A 22548-nucleotide genomic window follows, 5' to 3' on the forward strand; every position below is an offset into this window, starting at 1 on the left:
AAGAAAAATACTGTGGCAGATGAAATATCAGCTGTCTTCTGGCAGGGCCATCTTCTGGGGGGCAGGCACGGAGCCACTCTTCCTACCAGTCTTACAAGTAAAGAACAAAGGAGCAGTGACTCTCTCTGACCGTCTGGCCTTGGGGAAGGCCGAGAGGGCCTACCTGTGTCCACACCACCCCTGACCCTCTTGTTCTTTAAGGAGTGAATGTCTTGGCTTAATTCTGATTCGCGTGGAGAAGCGAAGGTAGGGAGCTGTTTCCGTTGCTGCTGTAACAGATCGCTGCAAACATAGTGGCTTGCTCAGACAACAAGTTTGTTATCTTACCGTTCTGAGTCAGAGGTCCAGAATCAGTCTCACTGACCTCAAGTGAGAGAACCAGTAGGGCTGGTAGTAGAGATTCTCTCTCTCTAGCAGAGAATCCATTCCCTGGTTTTTCTACCTTCTAGAGGCTGCTTGTATCCCTTGTTCACGGCTCCCATCTTCAAAGCAACACCAGAGTGTCTTCAGTGACTCTGTGACTCCCACCATCGTGCATCCCCCTGCTAAGGACTCTTAGGATTACATGATGCCCACCCAGATAATCTAGAATAATCTCCCCATTGCAAAACCATTAATTTAATCATATCTAAAAAGTCTCTTCTGATATTTTCTGACCAGTTTTGATTCTTCAGCAGCAGCTGGGTGTCCAGCAATTCAGTTCCATTCTGACACCACCTGCCTGGGGTCAGTGGCATCAGATCCCATAACTTAAAGGACTCGGTCCCATAAGACGGCCCCACTTCAGATGCGAACGGGTTGCCCAAGCTACATTTCTGTCTAGCTGATGCCATTGTTCTCCCCACCACAGTCCACCCCGTGGCCCCTAAAGATTCTATGTGCGGAATGCATTCATCCCTTCCCGAGGCCCCACGTTTTTTACCCTGACAGCATCCGCTCGAGTCCAGAATCTCATCTAAGTCTCATCAGCTAAAAGTCCCAAATCTCATTATCCAGTCGTCTAAATTACCTACGGGTCAGACTCTGGATGTGTGCATCCTGGGGTGGAATTCCGCTTTATCGGTGCACCTGTGAAACCGGACCAGTTACCTGCTCCTGCAGTTTGGGGGCAGGCCTAGGATAACCATTTTGGACATTATCCTTTGAAAGAGGAGAAAATAGAAGGAAAAGAGGAATCACTGATCTCGAGCAAAGCAATTTCAGCTAGGTTTCAAGGTCTGGGAATAATCGTCTGGAGCTTGAGGCTGTGCCCTTGGCCCTGCCCTCAGAGTCACCCTTCCTTTTTCCCAAAGGGAGCATGTGTTTGCACCTGAGTCGTTCCATCAGTCTACTTCCTGCCTATAGAATTTTGGGAGTCTGACACTTTTTTTTTTTTTTTTTTTAAATTTCATCCTTTCTCTGTGCATTTTGTCCAAGTTGGCAGAGTTTCTCCTGGTAAAACATTTTCAACAATGGTGTGGCTTTCACATGTATGTCATGGGGATTCCCACGATTAGACAAGAGGGTCCTGCACAGAGCTTTTCTAGATAACCCCATCTCTATTCCTGGGTTCTGCCGAGGTGACAGAGGGGAATGAGTCCCACCGTCATCTGTTCAAAGAGCTCCTCCCGCCCTGGGACTGAACACTCTGACCTTTTGATCGTTCCTAGGCATGAGCAAAAGGTTGTCCACCTAGCCCCTTGGCTTTCTCTGCAGAGCACGCTTTCTTGCCAGTGACTATCCCAGTTTTAGCATCTTTTGCCATCTGGCTAGACTGAGAATTTCCCAAAGCAAGACCTGGTTCTCTCTTCATCTCCTTTATCTCTCTCCTTGGCCTTTTATTAGGTGCAACAGGAAGCAGTCAGGTCACATCTTCAGCATGGGGCTTGGAAATGTGCTCAGCTCGATATCCAAGTTCATCATTTTGCTGAGCTTCTGCCCCTGTGGGTAAAGGGTCCCCTTTCCCCAGTTTCCAGGGATAGGTTCCTCACTTCCTTCTGAGCCCTCACTGGCCTTGCCTTTGGCGTCCATGCGCCCACCAGCAGTCCGTGAAGGCGTCTGAGCGTTTCCGATGCTGCTCACTGTTCTTCCAGCCCCTGCCCACTGCCAGCTTCCCGAGCCGCTCCCACATGTTTGGATGTTTATCTACAGCAGCATCGCTACTCCTGCTACCCCAAATCTGGATTACTTTCCTCCTGCTGCTGTGACGAATTACCAAATGCTCTGTGGCTTTAAAACAACACAGATTTGTTATCTTTTGGTTCAGGAATTCAGAAGGCTAGAATGGGTCACTGTGGCTGAGTTCCCTGTGGAGGCTGTTGGGGAAAATCCATTTCCTGGCCTTTTCTAGAAGCTTCTAGAAGCCTCCTGCATTCCTGGGCTCACGGCCCCTTCCCCGACTCTGACACCCTCTTGTATTCCTCTTTTAAGGACCCTTGTGACCCCATTGGGCCCACTGGCTAATCCAGGGTGATCTTTCCATCTCAAGATCCTGAATCTACTCACAACCCTGAGGTCCGCTTTGCCTTGGGAGGTACACATTCGCAGGTTTTGAGATAATGTTGCGGACAGCTCGAGGGGTCACGATTCTGTTTACCACAGATGCCGTGAGCCAGTAGTCGCAGCTCCGTTCCCCGGATCATCATTTGAAATGCAGGCTCAAGAAAATTAATGGGTCTGACTTTGTCTTTTTAAAAAAATCTTTTATAGGAACTTGGATACAATTGGCGTCGCTGTTGATCTGATTCTTCTTTTTCGTGAACTGCGGGTTGAACAGGAATCCCTGTTGACAGGTACTGTGATTCATGGGTTATTTGTACCTTTGAAAAGGATTTAAAAACCACAACTTCGAGTTAAAGCAAATGTTTTGTATTTCGTGATACGGAGAAACTTATTTAGTGGTGTTAGCGCATTAGCATGAGAGAAAGTTGCCACAACTTCCTTTCCTTGCTCTGTTGTGGGCTGAGTTACGCCCCCCAACTCTCCCCCAAATCCATATGGTGGAGCCCCAACTCCTACCACTTCAGAATGTGACTGGATATGGAGACTGGGCCATTAAAGAGATCAGTAAGGTAAAATGGAGTCCTACGGGTGGGCCCTAATCCATTATGGCTGGTGTCCTTGTAAGAAAAGGAGGTCAGGACACAGACAGACACAGAGGGATGACCAGGCGAGGACACGGCGAGAGGACCACCATCTGCAAGCCCAGGAGCAGGACTCAGAAGGAACCAACCCTGCCCACACCTTGATCTTGGACTTCTACCCTCCAAGTCTGAGAAAATAAATTCCCGTTGTTTAAGCCGACCAGTCTGTGGTGCTTTGTTAGGGCCGCCCTTGGAGAGTAATACAGCGTCTCTGCATTACTCGTGTGGATGTGGCATGCCTGTTCTCGGTGCTGGGTGTGATCCCAGCAGTGAGCAGAGCAGACAGAAGGATCTTTGCCTCCGCGTGTTTACAATGCCGCGAGGGGAGTCCGCACTAAATACGTTACGTAAGTCAAGTATATGGCGTGACCGAGAGGGAAGGAAGCTCTGATTGTTCATAGCTGTTGATAAGGGATTAAGAGAAAAACCAGGCCTCTTAATTTGAAGACCAGGAAGCTTTTCTAGACTTTTTGGTGAATGTTTTTGGTTCCTAAACTATTAGCATCCATACTTGTCCTTTGGACAGGGGTTATTATCGTAATATCATAACAGTAAACAGCACTTTAACATACGACCTCTTTATCCAAGGACTTGAAACACTTACGGGCAAACCCAAGTCATTTAATAATGAAATCTTTTTATTTATTTGTTTGTTTATTTTTTAAGTAAGAAAATCTTAATGTAAATGTCCATCTTATAAGAAGATGTACTAGATTGTCGGTTGGAAGAATTCTTCTTAATAATAATCTAACAAATGCTTCCTCTAAAGGAGAAATCTGCAGCTGTTTGTAAAATCTGATCTGATTTACAGATTGACTTGCGTTAGCTCTCAGTGCCTTCACCGACTCTAAGCGGTGAGGCCTGCTTCCCTCGCGTGGCTACACGTGCTGCTGTTGGCAGGCAGGTAGGGAGCTCGAGGTGGCAGCCTCTTCACGGGGGGAGAAACAGAGGCACAGAGTACGCTGGCTACATCAGCTGTCAGAGGTGCTGCTTGCTTGGTTTAGTTCTCCTACTAGTCTGTGATTCCTTCGTGTTCTCATGTAAAACTCCTTTGTTAAAATTCGTGCATCTTTCTACTTGATTTAGAGTTCTTCCTTCGGGAAATTGTAATTATCTCTTGAATTAATTACATCAACTTCGACTCTGCGCACAAAGTGTTTGCTCTATGTTTTTTTGGACAGCAGGTAATTTCTCACGTATCGTCAAGAAACTGATAGGGTGTAGGGTTTAGTGGGAAAGTGTTTTTAAGATGTTACATATTTAAAGATCTTCTTGTAGCTCCATTTCATGATACAGCAGAAGCCTCCGTGCTCAAATTGGGGGATGAAGAATCAGCAGTAAAATCCACATTTCCCTCTGTCACGTGGAAAAGCAGCCTATTTTTGAAGTCTGTGTGTGGTATGGCAATTCAGAAAGAGTTCAGAACGTACTGCATTTTATAATTACTGGAAAATACTGATGTGGTGGATAGCGTGTTACTGGCAGCGCTGAAATGCCGTGGTGGGCAGAAGAGGGTTTCCCTGGTGATGATGTATTCCTAAATAAGGCACCCGAGAGGAAGCCCCGCACGGATGCTGTGATTAAAGAGCCATCAGAGCGAGCCAGCCCTTCCTTGGCGCGGTGAACCCCATCCCCGCACACCCACTGAGCGCTGTGTCTCCTGAAATTACCCCCTCCCTCTGCTTCCCGTCCTTCCGTCAGCACGTTATGTGCCCTCCTGCCTTCCCTGGACTCCCTGGGCTGCTCTGCTCCATCCCGGATCAGCCACAAAAGACTTAGAATGTGGTGTTTATGTGATCAAACACTGTTTCACGGGATCGATGTTCTCTTCACTGAAGCAAGTCCGTGATCTAACAGAAAACCTAAAGGAGCCAATTTCTGACACTTTTTATGACCTGGTTTGTCACTGATGGAGAAATTGGTTGTGTGGCTGGTGGCCTGGCTTTTCACCAGCCAGAGGGCACGTCTTCACACACCTGTGTTGTGTTGTGTTGTGTTGGTGTGTCAGAGTGTTTTACAGTTTTGGCAGCTGCAGTTGAGTTTAATTAAGGAATATATTTCTTGCTGACATGACATTCATGCAGCGTACAAGTAACTGCTTTAAAGTGAACAACCAAGTGGCCTTGAGAGCGTTCACAATGTTGTGCAATCACCACATCTAATTGCAAATATTTCCATGGTTCCGAGAGGAAAGCCTCTACCCACTGAGGGTTTTGTTTTCCCTTGCCTGCGTTCTGTCTTTATGGATTTACCAATTCTGGATTTCTCATGTAAGTGGCATCAGAGAATTATGGGACCTGTTCGTCTGGCTTCTTTCAGGAAGCAGAATGTGTGTCAGTGTACGTATGTTGTAGCAGGTATCAGTACTTCGTTTGTTTAGGTGACTGAATGATACTCTGTTGTGTGCACGTACCACGTTTTGTGTATCCATTCATGCATTGGTGGCCACTTGGGTTGTTTCCGCCATTTGGGTTGTTTCCGCCAACCCAACGGTGCCACCGTTTGGCCATTTAGAACAGCACTGCTCCAGGGGCGCCTGGGTGGCTCAGTTGGTTAAGCGACTGCCTTCGGCTCAGGTCATGATCCTGGAGTCCCTGGATCGAGTCCCGCATCGGGCTCCCTGCTCGGCAGGGAGTCTGCTTCTCCCTCTGACCCTCCCCCTCTCATGTGCTTGCTCTCTCTCATTCTCTCTCTCTCAAATAAATAAATAAATAATCTTTAAAAAAAAAAAAAAAAAAAAGAACAGCACTGCTCTGAACATGCCTGTACACATATTTATTGGAGCCCCGGTTTTCTGTTCTTTTGGGTATATACTTAGCAGTAGAATTGCCGGGTCAATTTCCTATTTAAATTGTTAAGGAACTGCCAGACTTTTCTCAGCACCTGAACTATTTTACATTTTCACCAACAGCGTACAGTATTCCAGTTTCTCCACATCCTCGCCAGTGTTTATTTTCCTTTTTGGGGGTTATAGTCATCCTGATGGTTGCGGAGTGGTGTCTCATTGTGGTTTTGATTTGTGTTTTCCTCATGATTAATGATACTGAACATCTTCTTATGTGCTTGTTTTGGCCATTTGTAAATCTTCTTTGGGGAAATGTCTCGTCAAGTTCTTTGCCCAGTTTTTAATTGGGCTGTTTGCCTTTTTGTGGTTGAGTTTTGTTTTTTTTTAAAGAATTATTTATTTATTTTAGAATGAGTGTGTGCAAGCAGGGGGAGGGGCAGAGGAAGAGGGGAAGCAGACTCCCTGCTGAGCTGGACTCTGGGCTCCCTCCCAGGACGCTGAGATCATGACCTGAGCTGGAAGCAGATGCTTCACTGACTGGGCCACCCAGGTGCCCCCGTTGTTGAGTTTTAAGAGTTATTTCTATATTGTGCATACTAGCAATTAGATGGAGTCTGTAGATCCACTCGGGGAGACTTGCTGTCTTAATGATACAGAGTCTTACAGTCCATGACATGGGCCATCTCTCCCCTGTTCTAGGTCTTTACTTTCCACTTATGTCAGCTTTACATAGATGACGTGTGTTTGTAGGCAGAGTTGGATGGATATTACTGAGGCGAGGAGGCAAATGGAAGTTAAATAGTGTTTTTTGCTTTTTTCTTGAAAAGGGCGGTCCACAGTGTTCCTGAATTTGTTTGGAATTCCACAGTGAAATTTGGATTCTACAGTGAAACTTAAAAAAATTTTATAGTATGTTAGTTCAAGCCTAATACAAGCCTTCTAAAAGTATTCTGGTTCTTAATAAAGTGCCCGTACTGTGTTGTGACTGTTTCCCTGTGAGAACCTTATTCTCGGTGGATTTTTAGCAGCGTATCTGTGCCAGCGTTTTGTTACCAGTCTTGAGGTAAACACTGTAATTACATTGTCAAAATAATATTTAGAGTATTATTTTCAGAGAATAATTGCAGTGGTGTGACAAATACATTATGCTCATCAAATTTTATGTAAACACAAGCATGAGTTATTTTAATTGAATTATTGGTGGTGTTTTTGGCCTTTATTTGTTTTTAATCTGTAAAAATAATGTTGAGACTTTTGAGGGGCTTTGTAACATTTGCAGTATTTACACAGATCACTTGATAAGCTGTTTGGTAAAAGTAAACTGTCATTAGTACTTGTTTGGAGTTTTCTTTTCTTGCTGCTGGGACATCTTTAAACCCTTTCCTTCCTGGAATTGTGTTCTGATTCAGAGTGCTAATTTTTAGTTGCCCAAATGATTGTTAGGTCAGTTGGCTTTCAGACCAACTTACATTGTTGGCTTGTGTGTGTGTGTTAAATTAAATTCTACAAGGATTTGAGTGTTAATATTCTAAACTATTCAGTAAAAATATAAATTGTCATTTTAAATTGTGACTTAAGATTAAAAATGGGGATATAAGTTTTCATTATAAACAATTTCTATGATTTCATTATAGAGTAATTTTTAAAAACTCAGAAAAGGGGAAAGAAAAACAGTCATCACGTATACGCAGGCTGCTTTGGACAGACACTTGGGTGTTTTAGTCCCTTGTCAGTATTTGTGTGCCTGGGAGTGAGCATGTGCCTGCAGTTTTGTATCTTCTTTTAGATTGTAATGGTAATTCAGTTTTGAAGTTCTTGGTTCATCATTTTCTTGTCTTTGTATTTCTTAGTATTCTTATCTCAGTGTTTCCATATTTGGCTACAATTCCAGAACTCTCTGAGCCTGCGATTGCCGAGTTACTGTGAGCAGGTGATGGGCACAGGCACATCGCGTATCTCTTCCTTCTTAATCTTTGCAGCTCCTCTGCCTCTGAGGTATCGGGCGCAGCCCGTTCTGTGCTCGGCCAGGGGTTCGCGGGGCTCAGGCGATAGGCCTGGAAGGGAAGGCCCAGTCCCAGGACAGTCTTGAGGATGGAGGGCCGGAGCTCTGGGGCTGCACCAGGAGGCCCACCCCTCTTCCAGCAAAGCAGAGGTCTAGCAAGTTTAAAGACTTCAGAAGTGCCCTGCTCTTAAAATTGTCTCGTGGTTGCTGCCCCATGGGGATCCTTTCGTGGAGCAGAATCTTTCATTTCAACTCCTTCTCCTGTAACTTTTTACCTTCCTTGATCGGCCTGGATTCCTGGCGGGGGGCGGGGGGGAAGAGCCACCTCTGGTTTTTGCCAGCCCTGCTGCTTTTGCCCAAAGGCAAGTGAGGTGATCCCTAGAGCTTTGTGTAAAAGGGCTGGCATATTAATGCCTAGCTCCTAAGGTTGTTGTGGGGGGTTAGATGAGGTAACACGGTTAGAACACAGTGTCTGGCACCTAGTAAATTCTCAACAAGTGTTAGGTACTTTTATTACTCCTGCCTCTTTGCCTCATGCTGTACTCATGTGGGTATTTGGTTCCCCAGAAGTGTCTTGGTCTCTTTCCACTCGGGATCTCATCACATGCCATTCCGCCTGCATGGGCTGCCCTGGCCCCGATGTGAACCACTTCAAGATCAGTGAGCAAACAGTAGGGTGTGGGTGTGGACACCTCAGCGTGCATGCCAGGCATAGTTGGGGCATGGCCCTGGGAGGCTGAGGCTCAGTCAGGCAGTGCCCTTTTAGGTATGGGGTGTGTCCTGAGGAAGGGGCTGGGACAGGGGTGGGCCTGCAGGGATTCATGGTCGTGTCTGGTTACCACAAAGCACAGAAGTATTTTAAGTATTTCACCAATGAGCATCGCTCTACCCATGGGAACCGTACGAGTGTTAGCTGGCTGCTTCCAGCGCACCTGCCCTGGCTAAGAGCCGGTGTTGAAGGCACACGGCCCACCCCGGGTTTTAGCTGGGCCCCTCACTAGCTGTCGACCTTGGCTGATTTATTGAATCACTCTGTGCCTCCATTTCTTCATCTGTGAAATGTAGATAATGCGGTCTGCCTTATTGTGAAGATAAAATAAGAATCCACGTAAATCACACATGCATATCACATTAGTGATTGCTTAATGCTAGATATTGTTCTGGTTCTTAGGCAGTCATTATTCAACTCAAGCTCTCACCCCTCTGTCTCTGTTTTCGTATTGTGTTGCCAGGGCTGGGAGGCCACAAACACACCTGTCCTCTGCTTTCTGTTAGGGTCAGCTAATAAAGGATGCTGGTGGGAGGCTGGCAGGCAGGAGGAGGGAGGGTGGGACTTGCCCCCCATTCGTGTCTCCCTTGGAAAGCCGCAGCTGCTGCCCCCTTCCAGCCTCCTTGTGCTCACCCCGGGAGTACCGTTATCAGCTGCCCGGGGCCCTTCCCGAGTCCCACTCTCGGAGGTGTCCTCCATGCTTCCGAGGCCCCCACAGTAGCTGGGTATCCCCTTACCCCTGAGGCCTGGGTTCCAGCCCTGCAGAGCCCCTGCCGGCTCCGGCTTCTCAGAACCTTACCTGCTTCCCTCCATGCCTTCAGTTCCGAGAGTGTAGCCGTTTCCTGTAGCCGTAATCTCTGTGTTACCTCAGTGTTGCCTTTGTGGTTTAATTCTTTATACTCATTTTTCTTCGTTGAAATAAGTAGTCTTGTCCGCCTGACTTGGTCCGGGCTGATTTAGCTCTCATCGTGTTCTAAGGTCCATGCTTGGTGCCCTCCGGCTCCCAGTGGGGCCCCTTCCCCTTCCTCCCTCTCTTCCCTGCTCCTCCCTCCTCCTCTTCCTTCTCTCCGTCCACTCTGCCAGCAAGGGCACGTCCAGGAGATGGGAAGCACGCCATAACTTGAACAGGGAAAATTTAACGTAAAGAATCACTAACTCTAGCAAGGGCTTGAAATAACCAGGGATTGACTACTAAGAAGTACAGACAATGCCAGAGAATATAGGATTTGCAGATATGTTGGGCAGCCAGTACCCCTAGGGCTGAGATGGGTGTCCAAGGGAGAGACTCCCCCTCCCCAGGTCTGAGATCCAGCTCTCCTTGGAGATGGCCTGGTCATGGCTCACTTCTCGCATGGCGAAGTCGCTGAGAGGCGGTGTTGGTGGAACTTGCTGGAAATCCACCGTCTGGGGTACAGGGGAAGTTGTTCACGGGGAGGTTGCTTTGAAGCATCCTCAGGAAGTTTTTGGCTGCTGGACACATCCAGTTGGTCACACTCTGCAGGAGCTCATCCCCGGGGAAACTTCACTGCAGGAGACGGGTGCTCTTCTTCTATTGGTCTATTTATCTATTCCTGCCCTAGTACCATACTGTTAACCTACAATTGCTTACTGTTTTGTGAAGACAAATCCTCTTACCTAGTGATTTTCAACAGCGTCTTCGAGAAAAAAAGTTTAGTGTCTTCCAATGTTTGGCCATCCTTTGTCTTACTGGCCTGGATTTTCAGTAGAAAGTTGACTGGAAATGGTGATAGCAAATATTTCTGTCTCCTTCCCTTTCAGAAGGAACTCTCTCTCCAGTTGGCTGTTCATTATAATGTGTGCTGTAGATTTTTTGTTAGATACCCATTTTTAGGTTAAAGAAGCCCTCTTGTAGTCTTTGGTGGCTGGGAGTTGTTTTGTTCTGTTTGTTGTTTGGAACTGTGAGTGGGTGTTGAAGTTCATCACGTACATTGCCTGCTGTGTACTGGAGGTGATCATACAGCTCTGCCCTTTGTAGGTTAACGTGATCAGTTACAGATTCTGACTCTGTCACATTAAAGCAGCTTTGCAGTGCAGGTGTAGCTCGGCTTCATCGTGCTGCATGTGACTGGATTCAGTGTGAAATACATTTTTAGTATTTCTTACATTCTGTTCACGTCCTTTTTCCTGCTGTGCTTGTTCTGACTCAGGTATCACAGTTATGTGAGCCTCACCAAGTCGGTTAGGGTCTACTCTCTCTTCTGTTCTTTGGAAGAGTTGTGTAAAATGGAATGATTTCTTCCTTGAATGTGAATGGGCAATAAAGCTGCCTGGGTCTAGGATCCTTTTTTTCTTTTTTTTTTTTTTTTAAGATTTTATTTATTTAATTTGACAGAGTGAGAGACACAGCGAGAGAGGGAACACAAGCAGGGGGAGTGGGAGAGGGAGAAGCAGGCTTCCCGTGGAGCAGGGAGCCCCATGTGGGGCTTGATCCCAGGACCCTGGGACCATGACCTGAGCCGAAGGCAGACGCTTAACGACTGAGCCACCCAGGCGCCCCCCCCCCCTTTTTTTTTTTTGTGGGAAAATTTTTGACTGCTGGTTCAATGACCTTAATGGGTACGACTGCAGGCGCTCCCTGAATGTTTTACAGAGGCGGTTTTTGTGAGCTGTGTTCTGGGGTTTTGTTCATTTAATTTAAATTTTTAAACAGTGTGGCCTAAAGGTATTTGCAATATTTTCTGACTTTCTTTTTTGATGTCTGCAAGATCCATGGCCATGTCCTCTTTGTCATTTCTGAAAATTTAATGTCTTTGTTCTTCGTGCCTTTTCTCCTTTTTGATCAGTTTTCCCAAAGGTTAGTCAGTACTGAGCTTTTTGAGGAGTCACATTTCAGATCTCAGTATTCTCTTTTTATGACTGCTTTCAATTTTATTAACTTGTTGCTCTTAATCTTTTTTTCTTCCTTCACTTTTTGGGTTATTTTATTATTCTTTTTGTAATTTCTTGAAGCAAATGCTTAGCTCATTTATTTTCTTTATTCTTCTTTCCCAAAGTATGTGTTTTAAAGCTATGAATATTCCTCTGTGTACAGTGTTAGCTGCATCTAGAAGCTTTGGTTTCTGGTATCTTTGTTGACATTTGGTTTGAAATATTGTATTTCCATTGTGATTTCTTTTCTGTCCCCATAGGTTATTTAGGATCTGTCTTCTAATTTTAAACATGTGGGGATTTTCTAATCATTTTTGGGGCTTATTTCCTCCAAGTAATTGTATATAAACATAATTGTGATGTAGTAAGTCAGCATTATCTGTATATCAGTTTTTAAAAATGTGTTGAGGAACTCCTGGGTGGCTCAGTCGGTTAAGAATCTGCCTTTGGCTCAGGTCATGATCCCAGCGTGCTGGGATCAAATTCCTCATCGGGCTCCTTGCTCAGTGGGAAGCCTGCTTCTCCCTCTACCTGCCACTCCCCCACTTGTGCTCTCTTTCTCTGACAAATAAATGAAATCTTAAAAAATAAATAAATAAATAAATAAAAACGTGTTGAGAGTTGACTTTTGCTCCATTATATGGTGAAGTATTATTTTACGATATGCCTTACGTCCTTGGAAAGACTGCATATTCTGCAGTTGAAAAAAATTTTTCCTTTTTTACTAATGAACTTCATGTATAACCCAGTGGGTATTCTGCTAAGCATGAGATTACCACATTGGGTTGATACAATCACAGAAATAAATCCAGAATTATGATACTTTATGACTGTGTGACTTCGGTCAGGTTCCTTATAACCTCTGTGGGTCTTGGTCTCCTGAGCTCTCTAATGAGGATGAAAGTACCTGTCTCAGTAGTAGGATTCTCAATAAGGATTTATACAGTAAGCACTCAGGGTGTCTATTTAGAGTCTCTGACGACAGGAACAAACACGAGTTTTCATGTAACATTTGGAAACTGGACTTTTTAAACCAGCATTTGTCAAGTCCATATTATGTGCTAGTGAAGAGGGGTGGCCGTCTGAGCCTTTTCTGTGTTCCCTGCTGCGCGCTCAGCAGTGTTAGTGGGTTCCCGTGTCATCCTTACGACAGCTCTACGAAACAGGTACTGTCACACGTTATGCTGAAGAACTTGGGTCTCACAAAGGTCGGATAGCTCACACAGGCTCACGTTAAGGTAGGACTTGCATGTAGGTCTGTTTTTCTGGTCACCAGACCGTTCTATTGTGCTGTTACTCTCTTTCCTTTAAATAGACTATTTTTCAGAGCAGTTTTAGGTTCACAGCAAAAATGAGAAGGTGTGGAGACTTCTCGTGCTGCCCCCACCCCTGCACAGCTTCCCCCCGCCGTCAACATCTGGCACCGAAGGGACAGCTGACCCTGAGCAATAGGTTTGAACTGCTCAGCTCCACGTATATGCAGATTTGTTAAAGAGCAGGACTGTAAATCTGTTTTCTCCTTCTTAGGATTTTCTTCTCTCTAGCTTGCTTTATTGTAAGAATATAGTATATAACACATGTAACATACAAAATATGTGTTAACTACTTAGATTATCAGTAAATTTTCTGATCAACAGTAGGTTATTTGTAGTTAAGTTTTGGGAGAGTCAGAAGTCACCTGGATTTTTGACTGTGTGGGGATCAGTACCCCTAACCACCTGTTACACGTTTGTTACATTGTTATTACCCAAGGCCCATAGTTGACGTTATAGTTCATTCTTGGTGTTTTACATTTTATGGGTTTGGACAAAACTATGTGCAGTGACATGTATTCACCATCATAGTATCACACAGAGTAGTTTCACTGCTTTCAAGTCCTCTGTGCTCTGCCTATTCACTGTCCCTGCCCTCACCCCAGGCAACCATGGATCTTTCTAGCGTCTCCGTAGTTTTGCCTACAGCATGTGGCCTTTTCATTGACTTCTTTCACTTGGTAATGTGTGTGTAAGTTTCTTCCATGTCCGTTCATAGTTTGATAACTCATTTCTTTTTAGTGCTAAATAATATTTCATTGTCTGCTGTGACCACAGTGTGTTTATTCACCTACGGAAGGACGTCTTAGTTGTAAACATTAACGTGCAGGATTTTGTGTGCACATAAGTTTTCAGTTACTTTGGGTAAATACCAAGGATTGTGATTATTGGATTATACATTAAGAGTATGTTTAGTTTTGTAAGAAACCACTGGACTGAACTCTCCTGCACAGCGGCTGCGCCCTTCTGCGTCCCCACCAGCTGTGGATGAGCGTTCCTGTCGCTCCATATCCGTGCCAGCACTGGCTGTTGTCAGCATTCTGGCTTTTGTCCAATATTCTGCAGTTTTATTTGGTGAAATAGTCTAAATCTGTCAACTAGGTTGTTATTAAATGCTATTAAAATCTTTTAAATATACTAATTTTTTGTCTGCTTATTTATTAAGTTACCCAGAAAGATGTATAACTTACTGCCAAATTTAATTGTGGATTTTTCTCTTCTGTGCTTTGTCAGTTTTTCTTTTGTGTGTGTGTATGTGTGTATATGTGTGTGTGTGTGTGTGTATATGAGGCCATATTATTAGGTGATTGTAATTTAAAATTGTTAATATCTTTCTGGTTAATTAAGTCATTCTGAAATGGCCTTTTTTTTTTTTTTTTAAGTTTATTTTCTTTAGTAATTTCTGCACCCAACGTGGAGCTTGAACTCACAGCCTTGAGATCAAGAGTCGCGTGATCCACTGACTGAGCTGGCCAGGCGCCCCTGAAATGACTTAATAATAATCTCCAATAATGCTTTTTGCCTAAGTGTTTATTACGTCTCATTTTAAGTGGTGTATGACTTCCTTTATAGGCTGGTATTTGCCTAATATATCTTTTTGCTATTCTTTAACTTTCAGTATTTCTATAGTTTTATGCTTTAGATGTTTGTTTTCAATAGTAGTAAGTTAGATTTTATAAAATCCAGTCTAAGAGTAGCTCTCTTGATTGGAATACATAATCCAGGGATATTTAATGTAAATTAGAGGTATATTTATGTGTCCATTTATGGTCTTTTAAAGAAGTTAATTAATTTTGTCTCTAGTACATTGTTTTAGTAAGGCATTTTAATATTAATGTCATGTCCAAAGTTTCATTGCAGTGAGAGACTTACATAAGTAAAGAAGCTAACAGAAACTTTGTTTAATAATGTTGAATGTTTTTTTTATTAAGATATGTTCATTCAGTATGTCAAAAATTTTTTAAATTTTATCTTTTTTACTTTTTATAAATCCTCAGCTTTTCGCTGTGGCCTGCAGTTTCTAGGCAACATTGCCTCGCGGAATGAAGATTCCCAGTCTATTGTTTGGGTGCATGCTTTCCCAGAACTCTTTTTGTGAGTATATTGATAAAAGGGTTTCTGACTTCTAAAAAGACTGGTTATATCATTCCATTTACATCAAGTTCAAAAACAGGAAAAACTAACATTTGATGATAGAATTCAGGATAGTGGTGGTTGTTGGTGGGTGGTGTTGGGTTTGGTACGAGCTGGGAGAGGTCATGAAGGAATCTCCTGGGGTTCTAGGAATGTTCTGTGTCTTGATCTGGCTGGTAGTTATGGAGGTGTATCCATATCTAATAATTTATTGGGCTGTACACTTAAGTTTTACGCCCTTTATTATATGTCAGTTGTATTTTAAGAAAATAAAAGTTTTGATTAAGAAATACTAAGTTTACTATAATTGATAAGAAAACAAATTTATAAGAAAAAAGCCATAAACCCCTGAAGTATGGGCAATGAACTAGTCATTTATTTATTTACTGAGCACTTCTTTATTTTATTGGGGGGGAGGGGTTAGGGGAGAGGGAGAAAAAATGGGGTGGAGGGTAAGGGGGGAGGGAGAGAGAGAATCTCAAGCAGGCTTCATGCCCAGCTTGGAGCTCAACGTGGAGCTTGACCTCATGACCCTGAGATCATGACCTCAGCTGAAATCAAGAGTCAGGTGCTTAACTGACTGTGCCACCCAGGCGTCCCTGTTGAGCACTTCTCATATGCCTGGCACAAGGCTGTATGTTTTGGTAGATCTGGAGAGCTGTAAGATGTGGATAACCAATCTGTCCAGATTGGTTCATGGTGCTTTTCCTGGTGATTTACTATTTTGTTTTGATCAGCTTTGTTGGTTCGTAAGAAGTTGAGCATGGAGATAAAAGGTGAGCAGGTAGCAGAGGAAGGATAGGTAATAGGAGAGTCACTGTCTGAGAGTGGGAGGCCTGGCTTCTCATCCAGGCTCTGTTGCCAACGAGTGGGGTGTCTTTGGTTGTGGCAACAGTGTAAGCAGTAGAGCAGGAGTTGTCGTTCCGGTGCCCTGGGCTGGGCGTTCTCTGTGCGTTATCCCTGTCCTGGTCAGCAGCCCTACAGGGCAGGTGGTGCTGTCCCCCTTGGGACAGGCTGGGGAACTGAGGTTGCTGGTAAATGGCATAGCTGCTCTCTGGATCCAAAGGCTGCACCTGCTCAGATAGCAGCTGCTGAAAGTCTCTGCTGCCTTCCCTGGTGGTAGGGTGTTCTGGGCTGTGCATAAAGGGTGATGTTCGGACCAGATGAACTCGATATAAACAGATACGGTTCACTGAGTCTACAATTGGCTCTCAAATTCCTGCAAATAATTAAGAGTTAGAGGCATAAAATCTTTATGATTAATGATAATTAAGCTTAGGTGGGAGGAAAGAATTGTGGAATTCAAGCTACAGGAATAGAAATTACTTATTCTTGAGAATTCATTCCTTTAAAACACTTTGAATACCTAATATCTGTGAGGTTCTGAGGTAGGTAAGTGGAATATGGGTAATTTAGATATGTTTATTACTTCCCCAAAGCCCATCTTCAGTGAGGGAAATAAAGGAATAGGTGAGCACACCGTAGCGTGAGAACGGACACAGTGAGGGTCAATCCAGACATCACAGAAACACAGAGGAGAGGCCCTTCAGCGGGGTGGTCAGAGAAGTCATGACCGTTTACATGGTGGTTTTACTGATGGTGTCAAATCCGATCCTCACTGAAGCCCCATGAGATAGGCCAAGGAGGTCGTTGTATTCCATTTTTATATCAGAAAACACACTAGAAAGAGGTTATTTGACTTCACTCTGCATGTATCTGTGAGACAAATATAACCAAATTTGAATTCCAGCTTTGGGAGGCACTGGCTTTGTGCCCTCAGGCAAGTAAAGTCAACCCAATCTTTGTCTGTAATATAAGGATAATATTTCCTCCAGAAGAGTATTATGAAGTTTAACTGAAAAAACAAGTCCTGCCATAGCGCACGACCCATAATATTATTGACAGTTGATAAATCAGTGACCTTCCTGAGATCACACAGCTGATGGGCAGTGAAGCAGGACTCCCCCTGGGGCTCTTGCCTCCCCATTCTCTCTCTTTCTTGCCAGGATACCATCTTTCCTCTAAACATTCTGTCCCTCATAACTAGTGAAGGAATGCCTGTCGTTAATGATGTAGCATGTTTTGCCTTTGTTTTTTTTTTTTTCTAACAGGAGTTAACATTTTAATGTTTTATAAATGTAATCATTTTATCTTTTTCTTTAATCAGATGGCATTTGCTTTTGAGTCGTAAGTCAGCTGCATCTTTAATATTGGATGCTTTGTGTTGTGACTCATTTTATATTGCTATTTTTACAGTAAATAGTGTACTTGTTTCAAAGTGTTGTACTTCATTAAATCCTTAAAAACATCAGTAGGCACTGAATTTGTTCATGGGATGATTATTATGTATGAATCATAATCCTATTTTATCGTATTGCTGAATGGGGCTCACACTCTCCTTTCTTTATTTGGAAGGTCTTGCTTAAATCATCCAGACAAAAAAATTGTTGCCTACTCGTCAATGATTTTGTTCACATCCCTGAATTCTGAAAGAATGAAAGAACTGGAAGAAAATCTGAACATTGCTATCGATGTCATCGAAGCTCACCAGAAGCAGCCTGAATCAGAATGGCCGTAAGTATCTTGTTAGAAATTTGATTGCTTAAGAACATTCTAACAGATCACTTTCCTTGCAGAGTAAGAGTTTGAATTCTAATAATTGAACGATACAAGAAAAGTTTCTCCGCAGCACCTGGAGGCTTGGGAAAAGGAAAGTGAGGTGTTAGAATTTTTGTGTGGTGGCAAGGACTGGGACACAGCATGAGGACACGCAGCCCTCTGGGGCATCCAGATTAGACTGCTGTGGTTGTACCAGGTAGTTCATTAAGGATTAGATGTTGATACGTGTCTCATGGGCTTCTGCTCAGTTGAGGTATTCACTGTCTTTCAGATTGTTATGTCTGTCCCCCACCTCCGTACATAATGCTTCATTTCTCTCTGCTTATTTTTAAGATTTTTCTTTGTCTTTTCAGAAGTTTAATTATGATGTCTTGGCGTGGATCTCTTTGGGTATATCCTCTCTGGGTTCTCTAGACTTCTTGAATCTGAAGGTTTATGTTGCCAAATTTGGGGAGTTTCCAGCCATTGTTTGTTTGAATACTTTTTCAGCCTCTCCTTCGGGGCCTTTGTGTCAGGCCATAGAAGGCCAAGGCTGAGGCTGACTGTAATCGGTAAAGACACAACAAGTCACTGTTAGATTTAGACAGTTTGTTACTTCAGTGGACGGGGGAAAGGAGAAGCCTTGATCCTCGTCCCACATGCTGACAAGGGGCTGGAAGACTGGGATGACCGTAGGGAGATGCCCCATTGCTTGAAGCGGTTTTACATTCTGAGGGGGTGGGCAGACAGCTCTGTATCTCATCAGAAGGACATCTCATCTGAGTGTCCCTGGCAGCCTCCCATGGGGCAGGAAGGAGACGCCTCAGAAACCTCGGGCCTCCCATCCTTGGATTCTGGGAGGATCACAGTCTGTTGTGCTTTTGTCCGCATGGCCTATGTGCATGTGTGGGAGGCCACAGGGCCCTCAGAGCAGTCCCTGTACTCTGATGACACAGACCTTCGTCTTTTCTTGTTGCCCCACAGTTCCCTGAGGTTCTGTTCAGGGTTTTGACTTTTTGTGTCTTTTAGTTTTGTTGTTTGCATTCTGTTTTCTCTTTTACGCCACTACCTCACTATCTCGATGACTGTAGCTTTGTGTAAGTCTTAAGTCAGAAACTAAGTCTTCCAACTTTGTCTTCTTTTTCAGGAGTTTTTTGGGCTCTTGTGGGTCCCTTGTGTTATATATTAATTTTAGGATCAGCTTTTCAGTTTGTTCAGAGGAGCAGCTAGAGTTTTGGAAGACAGTACATGGATCCGTAGTTGAATTTGAGGAATATTGCCATTTTAACTAGATTAAGTTTTCCAGTCCATGTGTAGGGGTATCTTTCCATTTATTTAGGCCTTACTCACTTCTTTAATGAAGTTCTGTAGCGTGTTCGTGTACAAGTCTTACATAGCTTTAGTTCAGTTAATTCTAAGTACTTTATTTTTGATGCTGTTTAAGGGGAATTGTTTTATTAATTTCATTCATGGATTGTAAATGGCAAGTATATAGAAATATGGTTGATTTTTATATGTTGATTTTATATCCTGCAACCTGAGCTGAACTCATTATTAGTTCTAATGGTTTTTTGCGATTTTTTTTTTTTTAAGGACTTTGTTTGTACAGGATCATGTCATCTGCAAATAGATAGTTTAACTTTTTTCTGTCCAATCAGGTTGCCTTTCTTTCTTTTTCTTATGCAGTTGCTCTGACTAGTACAATGCTGAGTAGATGTGAAGAGCAGACCTCTGCGTCTCACTCCTGATATCAGGTGGAAGGCTGTCAGTCTTTCACCACTGAGTGTGAAGTTTGGTTCTCCATAGTGACCCTTCTTCAGGATGAGTAATTTTCCTGTACTTACTCCTAGTTTGTTGAATGTTTTTTATCATGAAAGCTGTTAGATTTTATCAAGTGCTTTGTCTGCATCTGTTGAGGTTTTTGCTCCTTATCCTATTACTATAGTATATTATGGTGATTAATTTTGTTTTATTTTTTATTTTTTTATTTTTTTTCTGAGATGGAGTGCGCGCATGGTGGGGGAGGGGCAGAGGGAGAGGGAGAGGGAGACAGAATCTCAAGCAGACTCCAAGCTCAGTATGGAGCCTGGTGGGGGGCTTAATCTCACAACCTTGAGATCATGACCTGAGCTGAAATCAAGAGTCAGATGCTTAACCGACTGAGCCACCCATGCGCCCCTAATTTTGTTTTATTTTAAACCAGCTTGTCATCCTGGGGTAAATCCCACCTGCTTATGGTATGTAATCTTTACATGTTGTGGATTTGATTTGCTCATGTTTTGTTAGGGACTTCTGTTTCTGTGTTGATAAGGCATATTGGGCTTTAGTTTTCTTTTTCTTGTGATGCCTTCGCCTGGTTTTGGTATCAGGTTAACACTTGTCTCACAGAATGAGTTGAGAGGTGTTCTCTTATGTTTCTGTTTTTTGTTATTTTGGGGAAAAGTTTGCAAAGGACTGGTGTTAATTTTTCTTTAAATATTTGGTAGAACTCAGCAGTGAAGCCATCTGGTCTTGGGCTTTTTTATCATTGTGGGAAGTTTTTTGATGACTCATCCAATCTCTGCTTGTTATAGGACTGTTTAGGTGGTTTACTTCTTCTTGGGTCAGTTTCACTAGTTTGTGTCTTTCCCGGAATTTGTCCACTTGGCCCAGGCAGCCTGATATGTTGGCACATAGTTATTCATAGTACTCCCTTAGATCCCTTTTTATTTACATGAGGTTGGTAGGAATGTTTCCTCTTTGTTCCTGATTTTAGTAATTTTAGTCTGTATTTTGGTTGCTGCAGTTTAAGATTTGTCAGAGTTTTGATCTCAGAGAACCAGCTTTTGGTTTCATTGATTTTTTTTTTTTCTTTCCCTGTTCCTTTTCTATTCTCTATTTCATTTCTTTCTTTTTTTTTTTTTTAAAGATTTTATTTATTTATTTGACAGAGAGAGAGACACAGCGAGAGAGGGAACACAAGCAGGGGGAGTGGGAGAGGGAGAAGCAGGCTTCCCACCGAGCAGGGAGCCCGATGTGGGGCTCGATCCCAGGACCCTGAGATCATGACCTGAGCCGAAGGCAGACGCTTAACGGCTGAGCCACCCAGGCGCCCCTATTTCATTTATTTCTGCTGTGATCCTTATTTATCCTTCCTTATCAATTTGTGTTTAGTTTGCTCTTTTTCTAGTTTCTTAAGAAACTAGAAGGTTTGGTTATTGATGAAAGGGTTTTTTTAATGTAGGTATTTACATCTATAAATTTCTTGATAAGAGCTGTATCTCATATATTTTTATCTTAATCCATCTCAAGTTATATCTAATTTCTCTTATGACTTTTTTCTTTGACCTGTTGGTAATTTAGGAGCTTGTTCAATTTCCCATATTTGTGTATTTCCTGAATTTCCTTTTGCTATTGAGTTTTAGTTTTGTTCCATTGTGGTCGGAGAACACATTTTATAAAATTCTGTTTTTAATTTTTAAATATATTGAGGCATGTTTTATGACCAAGCACCTGGTCTGTCATGGAGACTGTTCCATGTGCGTTGAGAGTATTGCGGATTCAGGTTTTGGTGCTGTGTAGACGCCTGTTGGGCCTTCTGTTTCTTGTGGTCTTCCGTCCGCCTGTTCCGCTCATTACTGGAAGTGGACCATTTTCTGTTTCTCCAGTCAGATCTGTTGTGTTTTGCATCTCTTATTTTCAGGCTCTGTGGTCAGGTACACTTTGATGTTTGTAATTGTTACGTCTTGAGGAATTGGCCCTTTCATCATTATAAAAATCACCAAAGATGAAGTTGTTCTTCGTTTTGTTCTCCAGTTTTCCTGAGGATCTATTTTTATGCATGTTCTCACAGAGCTGTCAGTGTGCTCGGGGCACAGGTCGTGTCCGCGCAGGGGGCCTTGAGGGGGTTGGGAGAGGGAGAAGCAGGCTTCTGGCTGAGCAGGAACCAGTAGTGGTACTACCTGCATTTCAGGGGCGAGGGGTCAGCTTTCTCAGTTTGGGTCTCTTTCGGCATAAACTTTATTGTTCTATTGAAATTATACCTAGTTTTTAAGTTGTTTATTTTTCCGAACATTTATTTGTATTTGAATTACCATGTGCACGCAAACACAAGTTGGTGCATGAAAATAGTATGATATCGTGCTTGACTTAGATTACCTCCCTCCAGATGCTGATGTTTCATAAACACGATGGATGACTCATTAGCGTCTGCTTACTTAGAAAAATTTTCTGTAGCCAAATTCTGTTTCATTTAAGTATCTTATCTTAGATCACAGGCGATTTTCTGGCAGCAATGGAGTAAAGGGCAAAAGATGAAATCCACTTCATAAGAGCTCAAGTTAGAGTTCTCAGAGGTCAGCGGTGGAGGTAGGCAGGAAAAAGGATGGGAATTAGTGGTAGTAGCTGATGTCTTCTGTCACGCAACAGTGATGCTTCGATTTGTGTGAGAGGGACTCTGCATTTGCTAAACAAAAATGGGATCCTGAAATACAGGCATACTTCAGAGATATTGCAGGCTCAGTTCCAGACCACTGCAGTAAAGCAAACACTGGAGTAAAGAGAGTCAGATGAAATTTTTGGTTTCCCAGTGCACGTAAAAGCTACATTCACACTATAGTGTAATTTAGTAAGTGTGCAATAGCATTTTCTCTTACAAAAACAGTGCACGTACCTTAATTTAAAAATACTTTATTGCTGGGGTGCCTGGGTGGCTCAGTTGTTAACTGTCTGCCTTCGGCTCAGGTCATGATCCCAGGGTCCTGGGATGGAGCCCCACATCGGGCTCCCTGCTCGGCGGGAAGCCTGCTTCTCCCTCTCCCACTCCCCCATCTTGTGTTCCCTCTCTCGTTGTGTCTCTCTCTGTCAAATAAATAAAATCTTTAAAAAAAAATACTTTATTGCTACAAGATGCTAACCCATCAGCTGAGCTTTCAGTGAATGATAATCATTGATCACAG

General features: G+C 43.3%; 1 protein-coding gene across 1 annotated transcript in view; it reads left to right on the forward strand.

The window, feature by feature from the left end:
• Positions 1–22548, forward strand: part of ATXN10 (ataxin 10) — a 159801-nt gene that overhangs the window by 22463 nt on the left and 114790 nt on the right. The window contains exons 3-5 of the mRNA XM_036120574.2: positions 2689–2771; positions 14878–14974; positions 17429–17587. Of these exons, the coding sequence (XP_035976467.2) occupies positions 2689–2771; positions 14878–14974; positions 17429–17587 (339 nt within the window). The remainder of the gene's footprint in view (positions 1–2688; positions 2772–14877; positions 14975–17428; positions 17588–22548) is intronic.

Source organism: Halichoerus grypus, chromosome 6 (genome assembly GCF_964656455.1).
Source record: "Halichoerus grypus chromosome 6, mHalGry1.hap1.1, whole genome shotgun sequence".
Taxonomy (NCBI): domain Eukaryota; kingdom Metazoa; phylum Chordata; class Mammalia; order Carnivora; family Phocidae; genus Halichoerus; species Halichoerus grypus.